Source organism: Protomyces lactucae-debilis, assembly GCF_002105105.1.
Source record: "Protomyces lactucae-debilis strain 12-1054 chromosome Unknown BCR37scaffold_29, whole genome shotgun sequence".
Classification (NCBI taxonomy): Eukaryota; Fungi; Ascomycota; class Taphrinomycetes; order Taphrinales; family Protomycetaceae; genus Protomyces; species Protomyces lactucae-debilis.
This window is the reverse complement of record NW_024468021.1, coordinates 1-15892: the sequence shown is the minus strand read 5'-3', so window position 1 is coordinate 15892 and position 15892 is coordinate 1. Positions and strand designations below refer to the sequence as shown.

General features: G+C 53.3%; 7 protein-coding genes across 7 annotated transcripts; 2 read left to right on the top strand and 5 right to left on the bottom strand.

Annotated features, from left to right (window-relative positions):
- Positions 1 to 6: 6 nt before the first annotated feature.
- BCR37DRAFT_384355 (uncharacterized protein) lies at positions 7 to 970 on the bottom strand. The gene has a single exon (XM_040870214.1). The coding sequence runs from the start codon at positions 779 to 781 to the stop codon at positions 98 to 100; it is 684 nt and encodes a 227-aa protein (XP_040722042.1). The 5' UTR covers positions 782 to 970; the 3' UTR covers positions 7 to 97.
- On the bottom strand, positions 782 to 2788 carry BCR37DRAFT_395729 (uncharacterized protein; the record flags this gene model as incomplete). Its single annotated transcript, XM_040871663.1, has 1 exon — positions 782 to 2788. The coding sequence occupies one exon, from the start codon at positions 2786 to 2788 to the stop codon at positions 782 to 784; it is 2007 nt and encodes a 668-aa protein (XP_040722041.1).
- Positions 2789 to 3322: 534 nt separating this feature from the next.
- BCR37DRAFT_352534 (CAP domain-containing protein) lies at positions 3323 to 3817 on the bottom strand (the record flags this gene model as incomplete). Its single annotated transcript, XM_040868135.1, has 1 exon — positions 3323 to 3817. One exon carries the CDS (start codon positions 3815 to 3817, stop codon positions 3323 to 3325), a length of 495 nt encoding a protein of 164 aa, XP_040722040.1.
- A 5115-nt stretch (positions 3818 to 8932) lies between these two features.
- Positions 8933 to 9268, top strand: BCR37DRAFT_352584 (uncharacterized protein; the record flags this gene model as incomplete). Its single annotated transcript, XM_040868142.1, has 1 exon — positions 8933 to 9268. The coding sequence occupies one exon, from the start codon at positions 8933 to 8935 to the stop codon at positions 9266 to 9268; it is 336 nt and encodes a 111-aa protein (XP_040722039.1).
- A 617-nt stretch (positions 9269 to 9885) lies between these two features.
- BCR37DRAFT_389831 (uncharacterized protein) lies at positions 9886 to 10416 on the top strand (the record flags this gene model as incomplete). Its single annotated transcript, XM_040870775.1, has 1 exon — positions 9886 to 10416. One exon carries the CDS (start codon positions 9886 to 9888, stop codon positions 10414 to 10416), a length of 531 nt encoding a protein of 176 aa, XP_040722038.1.
- Positions 10417 to 10509: 93 nt separating this feature from the next.
- On the bottom strand, positions 10510 to 11488 carry BCR37DRAFT_197755 (uncharacterized protein). Its single transcript, XM_040866347.1, has one exon. The coding sequence runs from the start codon at positions 11185 to 11187 to the stop codon at positions 10603 to 10605; it is 585 nt and encodes a 194-aa protein (XP_040722037.1). The 5' UTR covers positions 11188 to 11488; the 3' UTR covers positions 10510 to 10602.
- Positions 11489 to 13265: 1777 nt separating this feature from the next.
- Positions 13266 to 14222, bottom strand: BCR37DRAFT_384338 (uncharacterized protein). Its single transcript, XM_040870213.1, has 2 exons — positions 13521 to 14222; positions 13266 to 13390 (listed from the first exon to the last, which is right to left on the bottom strand). Exon 1 carries the CDS (start codon positions 13852 to 13854, stop codon positions 13648 to 13650), a length of 207 nt encoding a protein of 68 aa, XP_040722036.1. The 5' UTR covers positions 13855 to 14222; the 3' UTR covers positions 13266 to 13390; positions 13521 to 13647.
- Positions 14223 to 15892: the final 1670 nt, after the last annotated feature.

The following is a 15892-nucleotide window of genomic DNA, read 5'->3' as shown; positions in this document are numbered from 1 at the left end:
ATGAACCTGAAGCGGGTGATGGGCGCGCTGATGATGGAGAGGACAAGGGCCGCGAGGGCAAGGAGCTGTAGAGCTGCTATAGAGGAAAACAAGCGTATCATACAAAGACTTCGTAAAGGTAGAGCAGGCCAAAGAGGAGAAACAAGATGCCCCCGCCCAATGTCACACTGCGCACTGAAATCTGGCTCGCGAGCATGCGACCACCCACCACCGCCAACAAGGTGCACAGCGAGTGCCCCAGAATCGTCCCCAGAATGACCCACCAGTAGTCGCTGCCTGCAGCCATGGCAATCGTAGCAATCTGACTACGGTCGCCCCACTCGCCCAGAAATGTGAGTGTAAATGTTTGGATAAAGACTGGCGAAAAGACGAGCCCTACCAGGTTGGCGACTCCCTCGTAGCGTGCAGGCTGCGGTTGTCCATCTTCCAGCGTGACATCTTGAATCTCGTGCTCTACCTCTGCCATTTCCTCCTTGACGGACGCATCCTTGTCCATGTAGTAGCCTTCATAGCACAGCTTGACGCCGAAAACAAGAAAGAGGCCACACGCCGCGAGCTTGGTGATGTAGGCTGGCAAAAAGGCTGGCATAGAGTGGCCAACGAGCCCGCTCAGCACAGACATGACGAGGAGCGCCAGGAATGCTCCGCCAAAGACGACGAGCCGGTCGTGTTTCATGGCCATGAGTGCCGCAACGAGAAAGGTCTTGTCGCCAAGCTCAGACACGATGATCATGGCGAGTGAGCTAAAGAAGCCATGCGAGTCAAAGGGCCCTAGATCCATCTACGACAACTCTTGTGAATTACGCTGTAGTCCTGATGCCGTCCGCCGCCCGAGGTTTTTTAGCACGGAATTCGCGCGTCGCGCTCTACTCAGCACGGACCGCGCCGCATCTTTGCTTTTTTCAAACCGCTGAGGCTGCGGCGGAGTCGCTGGCTTTGCGGGTAGCGGCAGCTCGCGATGCTGTGTCGCCAGCTCTCGAGACTTGATTTGTAGATAGGCTTGTAGCTCACTCGGCGCGGTGCTGAGAATGTGTATACGCCGTCGAATCTCGACAATTCTGTTTTGTGGCTCGAGTAAGTCGAGTGTCTTGCTATCCATGGCTCGCTGGACGTCGAGCCTAGCAGGGGCTTCCAGGGCCTCTAGAAAGCGTGAACCTGAGCTGCTGCGTGCTCGGTTGGTGGACGGGGGCCGGCGAGGCAGATTGTCTAGTGTCTGTACCGGCGGCACGTCCATCTCGCGCGGTGACTCATCTAGGCTGCGTGAGTTGCGTGGCAATGCCTCTTCCTGCATAGAGGGCTCTTGCAAAGATGCTTCATTCGTCTCGGCCACTGAGGATCCAATTTGCAGCTCGTCGAGAAGTTCCTGAGCAAGACGATCGCTCTCTCGCACCTCGATAGAAGAGGCTTCGCTTTCTGGGGAAATGATGGCTGGATTGAAGTCGCCCATACTGAAACGGTAGTCGTTGTCTACGGGCGAATCCACTGAAAAGCGAGATATGGGTTGCACCGGCGACAGTGGTCGGAAAGCCGTCTCTTGCACGAACGACTTTGGCCGTGATGCTTTTCGTTTGCCAGTTTGCCGAGATTCGGCCGGGCTTGAAGCAGACAATGTTGGGCTCGCTTCTGTCTCAGTGTGGGAGGGTGCGGGCAAGTGGCCTCCACGGAGCTTGTTGACAGAGAGTGCTGGATCAAGCTCCATGATCCGCTCGGTCCGAAGATCATCTGTAGAAAGCGCAAGCTTAGGCATTGAGACGGGCCCATCGTGGACGGGCTCTGGCTCCTGACGCATTTCTGGCAAGTCGGGTAAGGCATCTTTATAAGAGCCAGGAAGGGCTGGCAATTCGTGCTCTTTCGTGTTGCGTACATCAGGCAGAGTCGGCATATGGATCATCGATAGAGGCGATTCTGGTAGCAGAGTCGGCATATGGATCATCGATAGAGGCAATTTTGGTAGATTCTTGGACTCAGACTCTTGCGAGACTTCATCTGCCTTGAGGAGCGGGGGAGCCACCTCAGCAGCAATAGATTGTGGGCGCGAGTTAGGAGCCTCTCTCGAAATGGAGCGTCTGGACGGAGATACACGCACAGCACTTGGTGTTCGCTCATCCTCTTCTTCCTCCACCAAAGTATTGAGCACTGGTGTCTCGTCATACACCTTCCATTCACCAGGCGTCTCAAAATTTGCTGGAGCATCCTCATTCAGTTCTTGCTTCAATTTGAGATCTTTGAGCATCTGCTTCCGCTGAGCCCAAGTATTGGTGGCCAGCAGTATCGAGGGCGTGCGCATCGCTCCTTCTTTGGTCTCCTTAACTCCCTTAACTCCCTCGTCCTCGAAGGACACAACCAAGTCTCCGGCGCGGGTTTCCTTGGCGTTCTCTTCAACATCATGCAGAGAGAAGTCTGGGGCATCGGCAAAATCCATGACATGAGCAAAGCTACTCAAGTCATCGAGCTCTTGGGAGGGAGGTGGCGCCTGCGTACGGATGGTCGTCGGCGCTGAGTCCATGGGAGATGATTCGGGGTTGAGCGGTATAACGGGCACTACTGCAGCAGTAGACAGGCAGCTCGGACCCACTGCCGGGTCCGACTCCACAGAAGTTCGTGAAACAGCTCGAGACTCGACGGGCAACGCTGCGACAGCAGGCAAAGAGACAGCGGGCGGTGGCCCCACTACAGGCTCTTGTGGCACAGGCAGACCTTCCGTCTCTGCATAGTCATCGTAGTCGTCCTCATCATACTGCGGCAAGTCTGTAACCCAGCGTTTGCTCGGCGCCCGGTCCAAGCTCATGGTTGTCGCCAATGTTTGTAGTCGTTTTGGCGCGTCGACGTCAACGCATCTGCCTCCCATGACACTCGCAAAAAGTCACCAGCAAGGGCCCATCAAAACGCATTGGAACGACGGCCTCAGGCTCATCAAGCGCGAGGAGTCTTCGGGAGACATATGCTGCTCCTCACTCGAAGCACAATTGCAGGCGCTCTATGACACGCCTACAACTCTGGCCGCCGACCAATATGAAGCGCATCTCAAGCGCATACGGCAGCATCTCAATGTCGAATCACTCACATCAAACGAACGTCAAGACTTGGCGGCGGCGCTTGCAGCAGAAAACCCAGAAGCAAGGCGCAAGGCACTCGTCAATTATATCAGAAATTATGACGTGGCACGGTGGGCTGGTAGTCTGCGGGCTATAGCAGCAGCAACTCAGCATTAAGTCAGGATGCAATCATTCAACCAGCATTCACACAATACAAGTCGATAACGTCTTTCGATAGATTAAGAAATGGTATTATAGAAGCACACGGCTCTTTATAGAATGTACAGTTAGATGTTGTCTGCTGGGGCGGTGGGGAAAGACGAGCCGTCGTTTGGCAAGACATTGGCCGTAAACTCTGCAGGTGAGTTGATGTTGCCTGCCGGTGCATACTCGCAAGCCAGGTAGTACGCAGTTTGTGAGGCGTCGTTGGTGGCAACATAAGCGCAACCGAGTCTTGTCGAACCGACCCACACGAGCTGTGTGAAGTGACCAGCATTGGTCTGGAAGCCAGGGGTAGCGCGGTTGTATTGACTCTCCTCGTTGTAGAAGAGCCAGACGATTTTGAGTGGGTTATTGGCACCAGACTGGAAGCCAATGTTCTCACCGTACGTCTGCGAGCCAGCGTAAGGAGTCGTACCAGGGGTCTGCTGGAAGGTATGGAGCAGATTGCGGGTAGCAGCGTTTTGCTGCGCATTAGCAAGCGCGTAATTGGCGAGAACGGGATCCCATGTCATTGGTGGAGCGCCGTTGCGTGCACGGTAGGCGTTGTGCTGGACAAGCATATCATTAATGAAGTTGGCCTGGTTGACAAGAGGGCTTTGGCCGTATGTCCCGATGGGGGCGCCGCTGGGCGGAGACGTAGGTTGAGCGCCAGACACACCTGTTGAAGAAGGAGCAGACGTGAAGACAATAGGTGATGCCAAGGCAGCAGCAGACGTGGTAGGTGCAGCCGTCACTACAGGGCTCGTGCTAGGGGAGCCAGCGATAGGAGCGACAGTCGATGTGAAGGCAGTGCCATTAGGAAGCAGGCCCGTCACGACAGGGGAGATGCCGTTGTTGCCAGTATTACCGCCGATGGCGACTGGGCCGATCGTCACAATGATGGTAATGGTGATGGACCCAGGAAGGACGACCTGCTGGTACTGCTGACCAGCTGGCAGCGGCAAGTTGGTGTTGGTGACAGGGAAGTAAGTTTGTGTCACAACAGGCGTGGCAGGCAGGACTTGGCCATTGACAACAGTGACTGCACCGCTGGTCGTGACCGGGCTGGCCGTGACAAAGGTCGAAGTGCCGATGATGATTTGTGTCTGGACTGTGCCGACGTAGAGACCTTGGGCAACAATGGTTGCACCATTGCATACGCACACGCCGTTCTGAATGACACCAGTAACGAGACCCGTGTTGCTGCCGACAGGCGACACACCGCCAGCGGCGGGTGCAGGGGCAGCAACGGAACCAGGCGCAGCACCAGAGCCAGGAGCGACACCGGCACCAGAGCCAGGCACACTGCCAGGCGCGACACCGCCGTTGATGCTAATGTTGATGGGCACAACAAGAGTCTGTGTCGCACCGTTCGGCGCAGTGACTGTTGTTGTGACAAACTGGATGGGCGCGATACCGTTGGTACCGTTCTGCCGCCTAGCGTGAGGAAGGGCAGAACCAGAGACGGCCGCAGCCAAGGTAGCGAATGTGGTGAAGAAGTCCTGGACCTTCATGTCGTCAAGCTAGGTGAGAAGCTGGGTGGATGGAGGACGGTATTGGCGAGGATGGAGCCTTTATATCCAAGAAGCTCTGAAGCGAAGGAAGAATGCTTCGTATCTCTGTGCAGATGCACATAGCTGCGGCGTCATGACTTGTCTTGCGTGTTTTGATGCATTTTCATAAGCGCCTGAGGGCAGCGAGCGGGAGTCGACCGTCGTCGCCCGCTGATGGTCGAGGAATTTCCTGGGCGCGCCACTTGCCGTCCTGGGCGAGATCTCCTGGCAACGCGCCCATTCCGGCCCCGATGAGATTGAGATTTAGCACACTGGAGAATTGAGCCGAATATGCTCATTGCTCGCGGCCAGATGCCAAGCGGTATGAGCGCAGAATGAACCGCTCGTTGCGGCCTTGTGTCTGACTTGATGGTACGCATGACAGCATTGCTTTACATGTTGTGAACTTGTGACCTTGTGAGCTCATGAGTCATGACGAGATGCCTGTCTGTATGACCAGAAAGCAAGTCGACTGCTTGGCCTGGCATCGCTAGGACATGGAGTCATGTGTATTCCTGTGAATCCTGTCGCAGATGCAAACTTACAGCACCAAGCGATCAGTTTGCAACTTTGCAAGTCTGAACTCAATGTCTGCAACGCGTCAACGACCTCTATCATTGCTCTATGCCGCTCGAAAGCCACTCACGAGTCACGAGTCACTCACGACCCACGAGTCGCTACAACTGATAACTTGAGGATGTAAATAACAACCCTGTCGACACCAATTGGCCATAGCTCGTTATGGCATTCGTACAAGCACAATACAGGCTAGCGCTGGCCGCTGAAGTCTGGAATTTGGGGTACAGGCCTAGGGTGCCTACTGCCTACAGGCTACAAGCTACAGCGCGCTGACTCGCTGGGTCGCTGACTCCGTTGAGCCCATGTCCGGCCGTATGATGCGTTGTCGTACAAATGGTAGAGCACGATTATCGGTAGTACCACTATTACTGTACCGTTCGTCTCAACTTTCAAGAGGCTTGCCCTCGCCTGGCCCGTGGACGAGGTTCGAGGACATCGGGATTCGGGAATCGGGGTGGCCACTGGGTCCAGGCTCCTAACTCTTGGGCCCTGGGCCCTGGCAGGCTGGCACACTGGCAGTCTGGTACTGTCTGGCAAGCTTAGTCTCTGATAGTCTGGCACACTGACATAGTGAGTCAGTGACACTGCCCATTGCCACTGGCCACTGCCCGGCCCACTGCGGGGCCACTGGCCGCAAGATTACGAGGATAAGAGCTCGGTGGCTCCGTCTTCCCGAATCTGAATCGTGATGCATTACTACGGACCTACTATAGACGATAGTACACATTAGGGCTTGTGGGCCGTGGCACTGGTAGCCTGTGGTAGGCTAGTATAGTGTACACCCTGTCACAGCGACTCTACAGAGTCTACACGCTCCTGTTAGCACTGTGAGGTCATCGACTAGAGGCTAGGGCCCCCGGCAAGCAATAGTGCAGGATCAGCCTTCAGAGTCCATATTTTGATGACAAGATGAAGCGCTTGGCATTTGCATCATATCTGACTAGCGCTTCTAAGACGCTTAAGCTGCTATGTTTTTCTGATTAGGCGAGCTTTCTACTCAACGCTCGTATGTAATAGAGAGAGGCTCGATCAGTAGCAGCCGACTACTAGTAGGATCAGTACAGGCAACCTTGATGAAGCTGATGCATCATGCATAGCCAACATTAGCCGCGCGTCAGCGATGTATGCGGCAGTATGCGACTGTATGCCTGCAGCCTGACACAGTCACACAGTCACACTGTAAGTCTGTAAGCGCTACATGTTTGGATCGCCGTCGCGCTTGCGTTGCTGCATTTCTCGCTTTGGTGCAAAATGAATTTGGCTGCGCTGGAAATGGTCGAGTCGCTGAATGCGGAAGTTGCCGTGCTATATTTAAAATGCGTCGCTAGATGCAGGCATGCAGCGCGCCCATTGCCCAGGTATTGACTGACCCGATAGCAAGCATCTGCATCGTCATCGTTCGTCTCTCGAGTCTCAACTCACTAAGTCTCGCTTGTACTGGACCTACGAGGCTACGACTGGCATTAGTGGAAGTTGTGGTGCAGGACGGTCAGGACCAGGTACTACTGATTTTAGTAGTACTAGAGCAATGGAGCTCAGTGAAGAGTCGAATCACTGAAAGCTCACCGTCTCGCAAACAAGAGTGTCGAAGAGATATCATCAGGGCCACAACACGTCACTTGTCTGCCCAAGATGCGCGTGCGAGCTCTTGGCGAAACTCAGTCTAGTGGACATGAATACTGTCTGACCGTCTCTGTGAGACTCTGACGGCGAGAGCATCTGCTGAGTCAGTGCCGACTCAATCCAAGTCCCTGCAGGGCTGCACCGACCTGCAGGGTCTTCACATCGTCCTCATACTGAACGCTGGCTGCTGACTCTGGTGGCCCAGCTTTCACAAGCGCCTCCACACTTGACAACGGTCGCGTCAAACCTGGCTCCTTGGTGCCTGGTGAAATCATGACGCTCTCGAGTCTCGAGGTCGCGGTATTCACTATGATTCTGTGCCATCCCATTGTTTGCTGACCAAACTCCACCAGAGCAGGCTGAGCAGCATTGTACCACGGATACAGCACCTTATCAATCTCAGCCGATGCACAATACAGCAGATTTGGGCCAACAAGCACGACGCTACAGTATTAGCAACTTTGCACCACCCATGATATGTGCGCATTGAGGAGCAACGTTGATGGCCACCTGAATGTCTACCGGTTTTAACTCGTCCTGTCAATGGATGAGGCGCTTCACACCTCTACAGCAAGGACTGTTGGTTATACAATACACTACAAAGCTCAGCGCAGCTCCATATTAGGGACCAGACAACATCCGATCTTTGCTACAGCAGCTGATATCGGCTAAAGAGAAGACCTTTCAACAACAGACCAGTCACTACCCGTCTTTACGTCGGCACTTTCGCATAAAGTGACGCTTCATCACCACGCATTAATGAGGCCGGCCAGATGACGAGGAGGGACCTGCCGACGTTTCAAGACTTGTCTGCTCAGCTGACCGCCGCGGCGGACCGGCTGCCGGGGTATCTGGCTCTTGTGCATCAATCAATGCAGTCATTGCCTGCTCAGCTCGCTTCAAAAACCCATCGAAAAGCCCAGGCTGCTCCTCTTCAGGCGTAACAGGCCGAGCAGACCCTACAATGGCTCGACCTTTACCCTTGTCTAAATGGCTGCACGGTGCAAGTCTTCCTGCATCTTGCCATAACTGTCCAATTGTTGGCCAGATTTATTCATAGTGGATAGTACGCCATAAAGCCAATTTGACCATGTACTGCTCTCTTCTCCTACTGCCTGTGCTGGAAAATTGAAAGGGTCGCGCTTGACGGGTGAAAATAGCGGTGTTGCTAGCAGGTCTCGGTCGTGCTCATACTCTGGTAAAACAGACATTCTCTTCGGCTTGCTTGTATCGATAAATACCTCGGCCCAAGAGGACCTGCGGCTTAGATCATACTCGTCCTGATCGCTCGAGGATCCTCGACGCGGTAGCTGCAAAGACATGGTGTTTGGTCACAGTGGCAAATCGAGATCCCACGTGTCGTCATCCGGGGAGCTGTCAATTGCGCGTTACCAGCTGCGACAAACTACCTAGTCCCAGTCCAACAGAACCATCAGCTCGTGTGCTCTACATGAGAAAGACAACAATGCCTGATCGAAACTCGATTGCTGCCGGAATGCTCACATCTATATCTCGCCTCTACATCTTTTCCTGGCAGGCAAAAATGTCTTGATCACTGTCGCGGCCTGGGAAAACGGCATCGGCCTCTCTACAGCCCTAGCTTTCGTACGCTCTGGAGTAACCATTGTCACCATTGCCGACGTGCTTGCTATGTTGGACGTTTTGAACACAGAGAAGACTGCCGCAAAAGAAGCTGAACGATCTGAGCTTTTGATTTTGTGCTGTAAAGTTGATACTGCTTTCAGAAAAGGTGCTGAACGTTGTCTAACGAAGTCTAGAGGCTCCCGATCAAGAAGCTGGCTATCATCATAAAGGCGGCGTTCACGGGACCATACAATTCCATCCTCGGTTCCGCTCCACAATCTATGTTCGGGGTGCTACATGACGAGTGTTCGTGTACTTTGGCTGTTGCAATCCCGTTCGGAAGTCAACGGCTCATGTATGTGCATCAGCTTGTCATCGTCTGGCGCGCTGAGTGAACGTCCCGAAGGCGCAAGTTACAGAAGTTCAGGGCTTGCGATTTCAAGGTGGACAGAAGCACTACGACTAAGGTACCAAGATCATGGGCTTGTGACGTCCTGTGCCTATCAAGGAGCCATTGAAAGCATACCTGATGCGCGCCGGCGTACGCTGCCGCACGAGGCACAGCTTGCAGAAAATACTCTTGTATGGCTAGCAGCACAAAGACAGGAAAGGATGGATGGAAAATATGTAAGCTGTTCCTGGGATATGGAAGAGTTTCTTGTAAAGCGAGATGATATCGTTGAAAAAAATTAAACCAAAAGGCGAATGGTCTTCTGATATATGAAGGTAATATCGTCAGACGGGACCATCGAGGCTAACGAAAGTATGAGAGTCTCTCCCTGTCATTCGTCACTATTGATTTGTTCATTGAACAACAGTCTTCGATGCCCAGTCTTCAAGCTTGGCAAACGCCAGTCACGAATGAGAAACCTCATGTCGTAGCTGGAAAGCTCAGCCTTTCCACTGTCATGGGCAAGGCCGCACTTGCGGCGCGTGGTATCAATTGGAGAGTCTACGCTAAGCTATTGTTGCAGTAGCAGATGAGCTCGCTGCATTCATCGCGAAGAGGCGTCCGTGATCTGCTGGGTTGCTCCAGCAACCCTTGAGAGTGCACATGATCGCTTCTTGCGTGCAGCTGATCCGGGAGATGGTGCCGCTGCAAGCAGGAGACTGGCCTGCGCCCGTCAAGTCTTCAGCAAAGCCAAAGGTCAGTCTTTCAGGTAAAGTAGAAGTCGTCGATGGAGATCGTAAGAAGTGTAGAAATTATGTGACATTCAGGGGCGAAAAGGCAGCTCATAAAATACAAAAGCGTTCAAACCCCTTCTACTCCCCATCAAATGCCGCTTCCTTTAGAGTCGGCATAGAGGTGGATGGCCGCAGAAGCCCAAGTCGTGAGCTTTGACTCTGCAAACACGCAGCAATTCGCTTTTGATAGGAAGGACCTTTCCTCGGCCGGCCTCGAAGAGCCAGAAATGCACAGCACGCACGAAATTGCTCGACATTATCGAGACCTTCTGCATGCCCTGGTTTTGCCTTTCAGAGGCCCCGGGCCGGAGCTCCTGGAGATCAAGCCAGGTGCGCTTCGACATCTGATGCAAATGCAACAGGCGTCTCATTCTCGTGCCTACTCTGCAGGAAGGCTTCGAGTCCTCCTTGACAGTATAAGCCAGCTGACCAGGCTTGCAGACAAGCCATTACAAGCAGGCAGCGAGAGTCCTGCTTCGATAAGGTCAGGCGAGTCGGAGGCGAGTCACCAGCATGAACCGTCGGCGGAGACAGTCAGGCAGACTTGTGCGCACGATCTCTTCCGGCTGCTTCTGGATGTCATTGAGGATCGACTAGTTGAAGTCAGCTCAAGCTTAGAGAGTCCCTTTCAGTTTGAGCACAGCACGAAACTCTGAACACCGCAGCCTCCTTCTGCGCAGCAACCTGAGTACAGACGGCGTTGTGCTAGCGAAATGACGGCTCAAAATCGTGGAGCAGCACAGAAGCCTCGACTGAGGACACAGACGATATCATCAGTGTGTGAGTGCAAGAAATGCCGCGAAAGATAGCGTTGGCGAGCTGCCAAGTGACCAAGTGTGTGGTCAGCTGCCCGCTCTCAGACAGTCGCGCGTCAGTATTTCTCTCGCATCCTTAACTGCCAAAGCAGCTATTGGGCGTAGGATTGACCGCACATCTGGAAGCTTGGTAAGTCGCCGATGCCAAACCCCTCGCGTCGTCTTTTGCATTCGATACTCAAGATGACGGTCCTCAGTGCCTGATCGTTCGAAGCTTCTCCGTGTCTCCTGTACTGAGCCATCGTTCTCGCTGCCAAAGAACCGCCGGAAGCTAGACGAATCCGCTGGCGCAGGGTCTTCTGTCCAGAGCTTGGTGCTGTGCTCAATCTCAAAGGGAGTCTCTACGCTTGAGCTGACTTCGACTAGTCGATCCTCAATGACATCCAGAAGCAGCCGCAGGATGTCGTGCGCGCAAGTTTGCGTGACTGTTTCCGCCGACGGTTCATGCTGGTGACTCGCCTCCGACTCGCCTGACCTTGTCGAAGCAGGACTCTCGCTGCTTGCTTGTAATGGCTTGTCTGCAAGCCTGGTCAGCTGGCTTATACTGCCAAAGAGGACTCGAAGCCTTCCTGCTGAGTTGGCCTGAGCACGAGACGCCTGTTGCATTTGCATCAGGTGTCGAAGCGCACCTGGCTTGATTTCCAGGAGCTCCGGCCCGGGCCTCTGAAAGGTAAAATCAGATCATGCAGAAGGTGTCGAAAATGTCGAGCAACTTCGTCCGTCGTGTGTATCTCTGACTCTTCGAGGCCAGCCAAGAAAAGGTACTTATCATCAAAAGCGAACTGCTGCGTGTTTGCAGAGTCAAAGCCCACCGTTTGAGCTTCTGCAAGCGTCCACTTCGATGCTGACTTTGTAGGAAAAGTCATTTTGGGGGATAGGCATAATGTGAACACATTCTTGAACTCCACTCAACGTTTCCTGCTTAAAATGCTGCTCCTGAGCTGTCCGTGCACTTCTCGAAACAAAACCGGACACGACATCAAATTCAACATTGCAATGGACCCTGGCCCTTCCGAGTTGTCTTGCGTCCAGTCGGAGGGTCTCTCTTCTGGAGCAACAAGCTTGTACCTGACATTCGCTGGCTGAGGAAGGAGCAGTTGTGTTGAGAAATTGATTGTTTCAGGAGCTCATTTACTAGTCCTCTGCTAGATTAAGGGCAGCGCAGCCGCTCTATTTATGCCCTTAACCTGCCAGCATGTCAGCTTGGGCCCCTGATGGTCGCATCATCAATAAGCTCCCGATACAAGCTCAAGTTGAACCCAGATGGCTCGATCGACAAATTCAAGGCGCGCCTTGTCGCGCACAGGGACCAGCTAGAGGAGCATGTTGACTTCTCGGAGCCCTTTGCTCCCATTGCGAAATTCACCACGATTCACACCTTGCTAGTTATTGCTGTCAACAAGGGTTTGAAGGTGTGGCGCGTGGACGTTGTTGGCGCTTATCTAGATGGCTACCTGTCAGAGAAGGTGTTCATGCACGAGCCAATTGGCTATGAGAGTGGAAAAGGCGCTGTTTGCCGCCTCAAGTGCACGCTGTATGGTCTCCGACAGTCTGGTCGCGAATGGTACATTGTTATGTCGGAGTTCCTATTGTCCTATGGATTCCTGCGATGCGAGTATGAGCAAGGCTTGTTTATTCTCAGCGGGGAGATATTCGGCTTGTCCTCTATGTCGATGATCTGTTGATGATTGCTGAGAGCGACAGCACCTTGGCTGATTTCAAACAGGCATTGTCAACAAAGTGGAACATGACAGACCTTGGTATCGCCACACAATTCTGTGGCATGGAGCTGTCCTACGCTTCTGATGGCAGTATTACCCTGAGTCAAGCACGTTACAGTAGGGAGATTTTGAAGCGCTTTGGACTCGAGTCTTGCAATGGCACACACACCCCAATGACGAGCAGCCTTTCACTCTCTCAAGCAACGTGTGACCCCAGACCAGCTGAACGAGAAGAGATGGCAACTATGCCGTACATGGCCGTCATCGGGAGCTTGATGTACCTTACGACCGCAACACAACCAGATTTGGCACACTCCATGGGTGTCCTAAGTCGTTTCATGGCAAAGCCGAGTTATGAACATTGGCGGGCAGCGAAGCAACTCCAACGCTATGTGCAGCACACGAAGGATGTAGGTCTTGTCTTCTAGAAGGGCGACTTGGATGTGCATGTGTCATCAGATTCCGACTATGCCAATGACCTTGACAACAACAGTCAGCCAGTGGGCATATCGTCATGCTCGGCCCAAATTGCGTTCGTTGGAGCAGTCGGAAGCAGGAAGTCGTTGCGCAGTCTACAATGGAGGCAGAGTACATCGGGCTGGCCAACGCGACAAAGGAGCTCGAATGGGTCAAGATCACTATGCAACACCTATTGCATGACTTCAAAGCCGTCGGTGCGCACTTGACATTCCACGTCCATGGTGACAATCAAGGTGCTATTGCCTTGGCAATGATGCTCGCTTCCACACCCGCACCGAGCACATACGGACGAGATATCGCTTTGTACGAGACTGTGTACGGCGTGCTTGCACGTCACTCGGATACGTCGCCACTGAAGACATGATTGCAGATCTGATAAACAAAGCACTAGGGCGGCAGAAATTGCAAAAGTTCATGGCAAAGCTCTGCCTTCGTCGCAAGACTTGCTAGCCTCATGGACGACAATGAGCTAGATGGAGTGTTGTGTTGAGACATTGATTGTTTCAGGAGCTCATCGATAATGCGACGGTCAGGGGCCTAAACTGACACGCAAGCAGGTTGAGGACATAAATAGAGCGGCTGCGCTGCCCTTAGTCTAGCAGAGGACTAGTAAATCTTGAGCTTATTAGTCCTCTCGTAAATCTTGAGCTTATTAGTCCTCTCTTCAATTCCTTGATGCGCTGCGAGGTATTGATGACGCAGCTCACGCACAAGGCTGCGTTCAATTCATCAACTGTGATAATATGTTGGACTGGGGACGACTTTCCCGCTGCACCACAAAAGCTGTCAAGCATTCGGATACAGGGTCAGTGCTCCATATACCATTGCACCTGCGCACAACACTTCACCTGATTCTATATCCCCTCTCGGATCATAGCTTTGCGTCTATCAACACTGCGCCTAGCTTCCTGAGGTCTACATGGAGATCTATCGTCGACCCATGCCTGTGACCCCGAGCCTTCGCGACAGCAGCATTCGATATTTCACTGTCCCCATCGAGACTCGAACTTCGGATTGACTCATGCACCTGTTGGACTGGGGACGACTTTCCCGCTGCACCACAAAAGCTCTCAAGCATTCGGATACAGGGTCAGTGCTCCATATACCATTGCACCTGCGCACAACATTTCACCTGATTCTATATCCCCTCTCGGATCATAGCTTTGCGTCTATCAACACTGCGCCTAGCTTCCTGAGGTCTACATGGAGATCTATCGTTGACCCATGCCTGTGACCCCGAGCCTTCGCGACAGCAGCATTCGATATTTCACTGTCCCCATCGAGACTCGAACTTTGGATTGACTCATGCACCTGTTGGACTGGGGACGACTTTCCCGCTGCACCACAAAAGCTCTCAAGCATTCGGATACAGGGTCAGTGCTCCATATACCATTGCACCTGCGCACAACACTTCACCTGATTCTATATCCCCTCTCGGATCATAGCTTTGCGTCTATCAACACTGCGCCTAGCTTCCTGAGGTCTACATGGAGATCTATCGTCGACCCATGCCTGTGACCCCGGAGCCTTCGCGACAGCAGCATTCGATATTTCACTGTCCCCATCGAGACTCGAACTTTGGATTGACTCATGCACCTGTTGGACTAGGGACGACTTTCCCCATCGATGTTGTGCGCAGGTGCAATGGTATATGGAGCACTGACCCTGTATCCGAATGCTTGAGAGCTTTTGTGGTGCAGCGGGAAAGTCGTCCCCAGTCCAACAGGTGTATGAGTCAATCCGAAGTTCGAGTCTCGTGTTGTGTTGAGACGTTGATTGTTTCAGGAGCTCATTGATGATGCGACGATCAGGGGCCCAAGCTGACACGCTGGCAGGTTGAGGACATAAGTAGAGCGGCTGCGCTGCCTTTAGTCTAGGAGAGGACTAGTAAACTCAAGAGGTAGTATGAGCCTTGCACTACCGCGCGCAATCGAGCCAACAGAACGGGTCAAGGAGCACCGCGTTGAGGCATTCAGCGGCATTCAGCTGATCCAGTACAACGGAGACTTTGCAAAATGGCGAGTCTTCAAAGACAAGTTTGAGGCTGGTGCACAATTGACTGGAGTGTTGGACTACTTGAAGAAGCCGAAGAAGGAGATCTCAGACTGGTCTGAGGAGAAGGAGATGGTGGCGCGAAGGGCCATCATCACGTCGTTCGCTGACAAGGTATTTGAGACGATCAGCGAGTCAATGGTCACCACCCCAGTCGATGAACTGTACGCAGCCTTGTGCGTGAGCTGCGTCATCAATACCTCGCAGCGCATCAAGGAATTGAAGAGGGACCTCTGGGCTCATGTTGCAAACGAGGGCGACGACATCAAGGTGCACTTTGCCTTTGTGGATGGGCGAGTTGCTGAGCTGCGAAGTGCCGAGCATCATGTAACCAATGCTGAGCACATTGACTTTTTGTTGGATGGGCTTCCAGCCGTCACCGCCTGGAGCGCCTTCCAGAACGCATACCGAGCCCGCGTCACTGAGACCACGAGGGTGGACCAGGTCCGCCAAGACATTCGTCAACAAGCGGCAGTGCTCGCGAATGATGCACAGAAGCAAGCCAGCGCCCAGGCACTCTTGTCGCAATCGTCTGGTGGCAGGGGAGGTTGGAAGCGCAACGCTGGTGGCCAAGCAAACAAGAGCACTGGTCGAGGCAGTGGACCCAGGTGCTACCGATGCGAAGAGTGTTGTGTTGAGACGTTGATTGTTTCAGGAGCTCATTGATGATGCGACGATCAGGGGCCCAAGCTGACACGCTGGCAGGTTGAGGACATAAGTAGAGCGGCTGCGCTGCCTTTAGTCTAGCAGAGGACTAGTAAAATCAAGAGGTAGTATGAGCCTTGCACTACCGCGCGCAATCGAGCCAACAGAACGGGTCAAGGAGCACCGCGTTGAGGCATTCAGCGGCATTCAGCTGATCCAGTACAACGGAGACTTTGCAAAATGGCGAGTCTTCAAAGACAAGTTTGAGGCTGGTGCACAATTGACTGGAGTGTTGGACTACTTGAAGAAGCCGAAGAAGGAGATCTCAGACTGGTCTGAGGAGAAGGAGATGGTGGCGCGAAGGGCCATCATCACGTCGTTCGCTGACAAGGTATTTGAGACGATCAGCGAGTCAATGG

What these genes read in the sequence shown, in the direction of transcription:
- BCR37DRAFT_384338 (XM_040870213.1), bottom strand. Translation starts at nt 13,854, where the DNA reads ATGCTTGAGAGCTTTTGTGGTGCAGCGGGAAAGTCGTCCCCAGTCCAA.
- BCR37DRAFT_197755 (XM_040866347.1), bottom strand. Translation starts at nt 11,187, where the DNA reads ATGCAAATGCAACAGGCGTCTCGTGCTCAGGCCAACTCAGCAGGAAGG.
- BCR37DRAFT_384355 (XM_040870214.1), bottom strand. Translation starts at nt 781, where the DNA reads ATGGATCTAGGGCCCTTTGACTCGCATGGCTTCTTTAGCTCACTCGCC.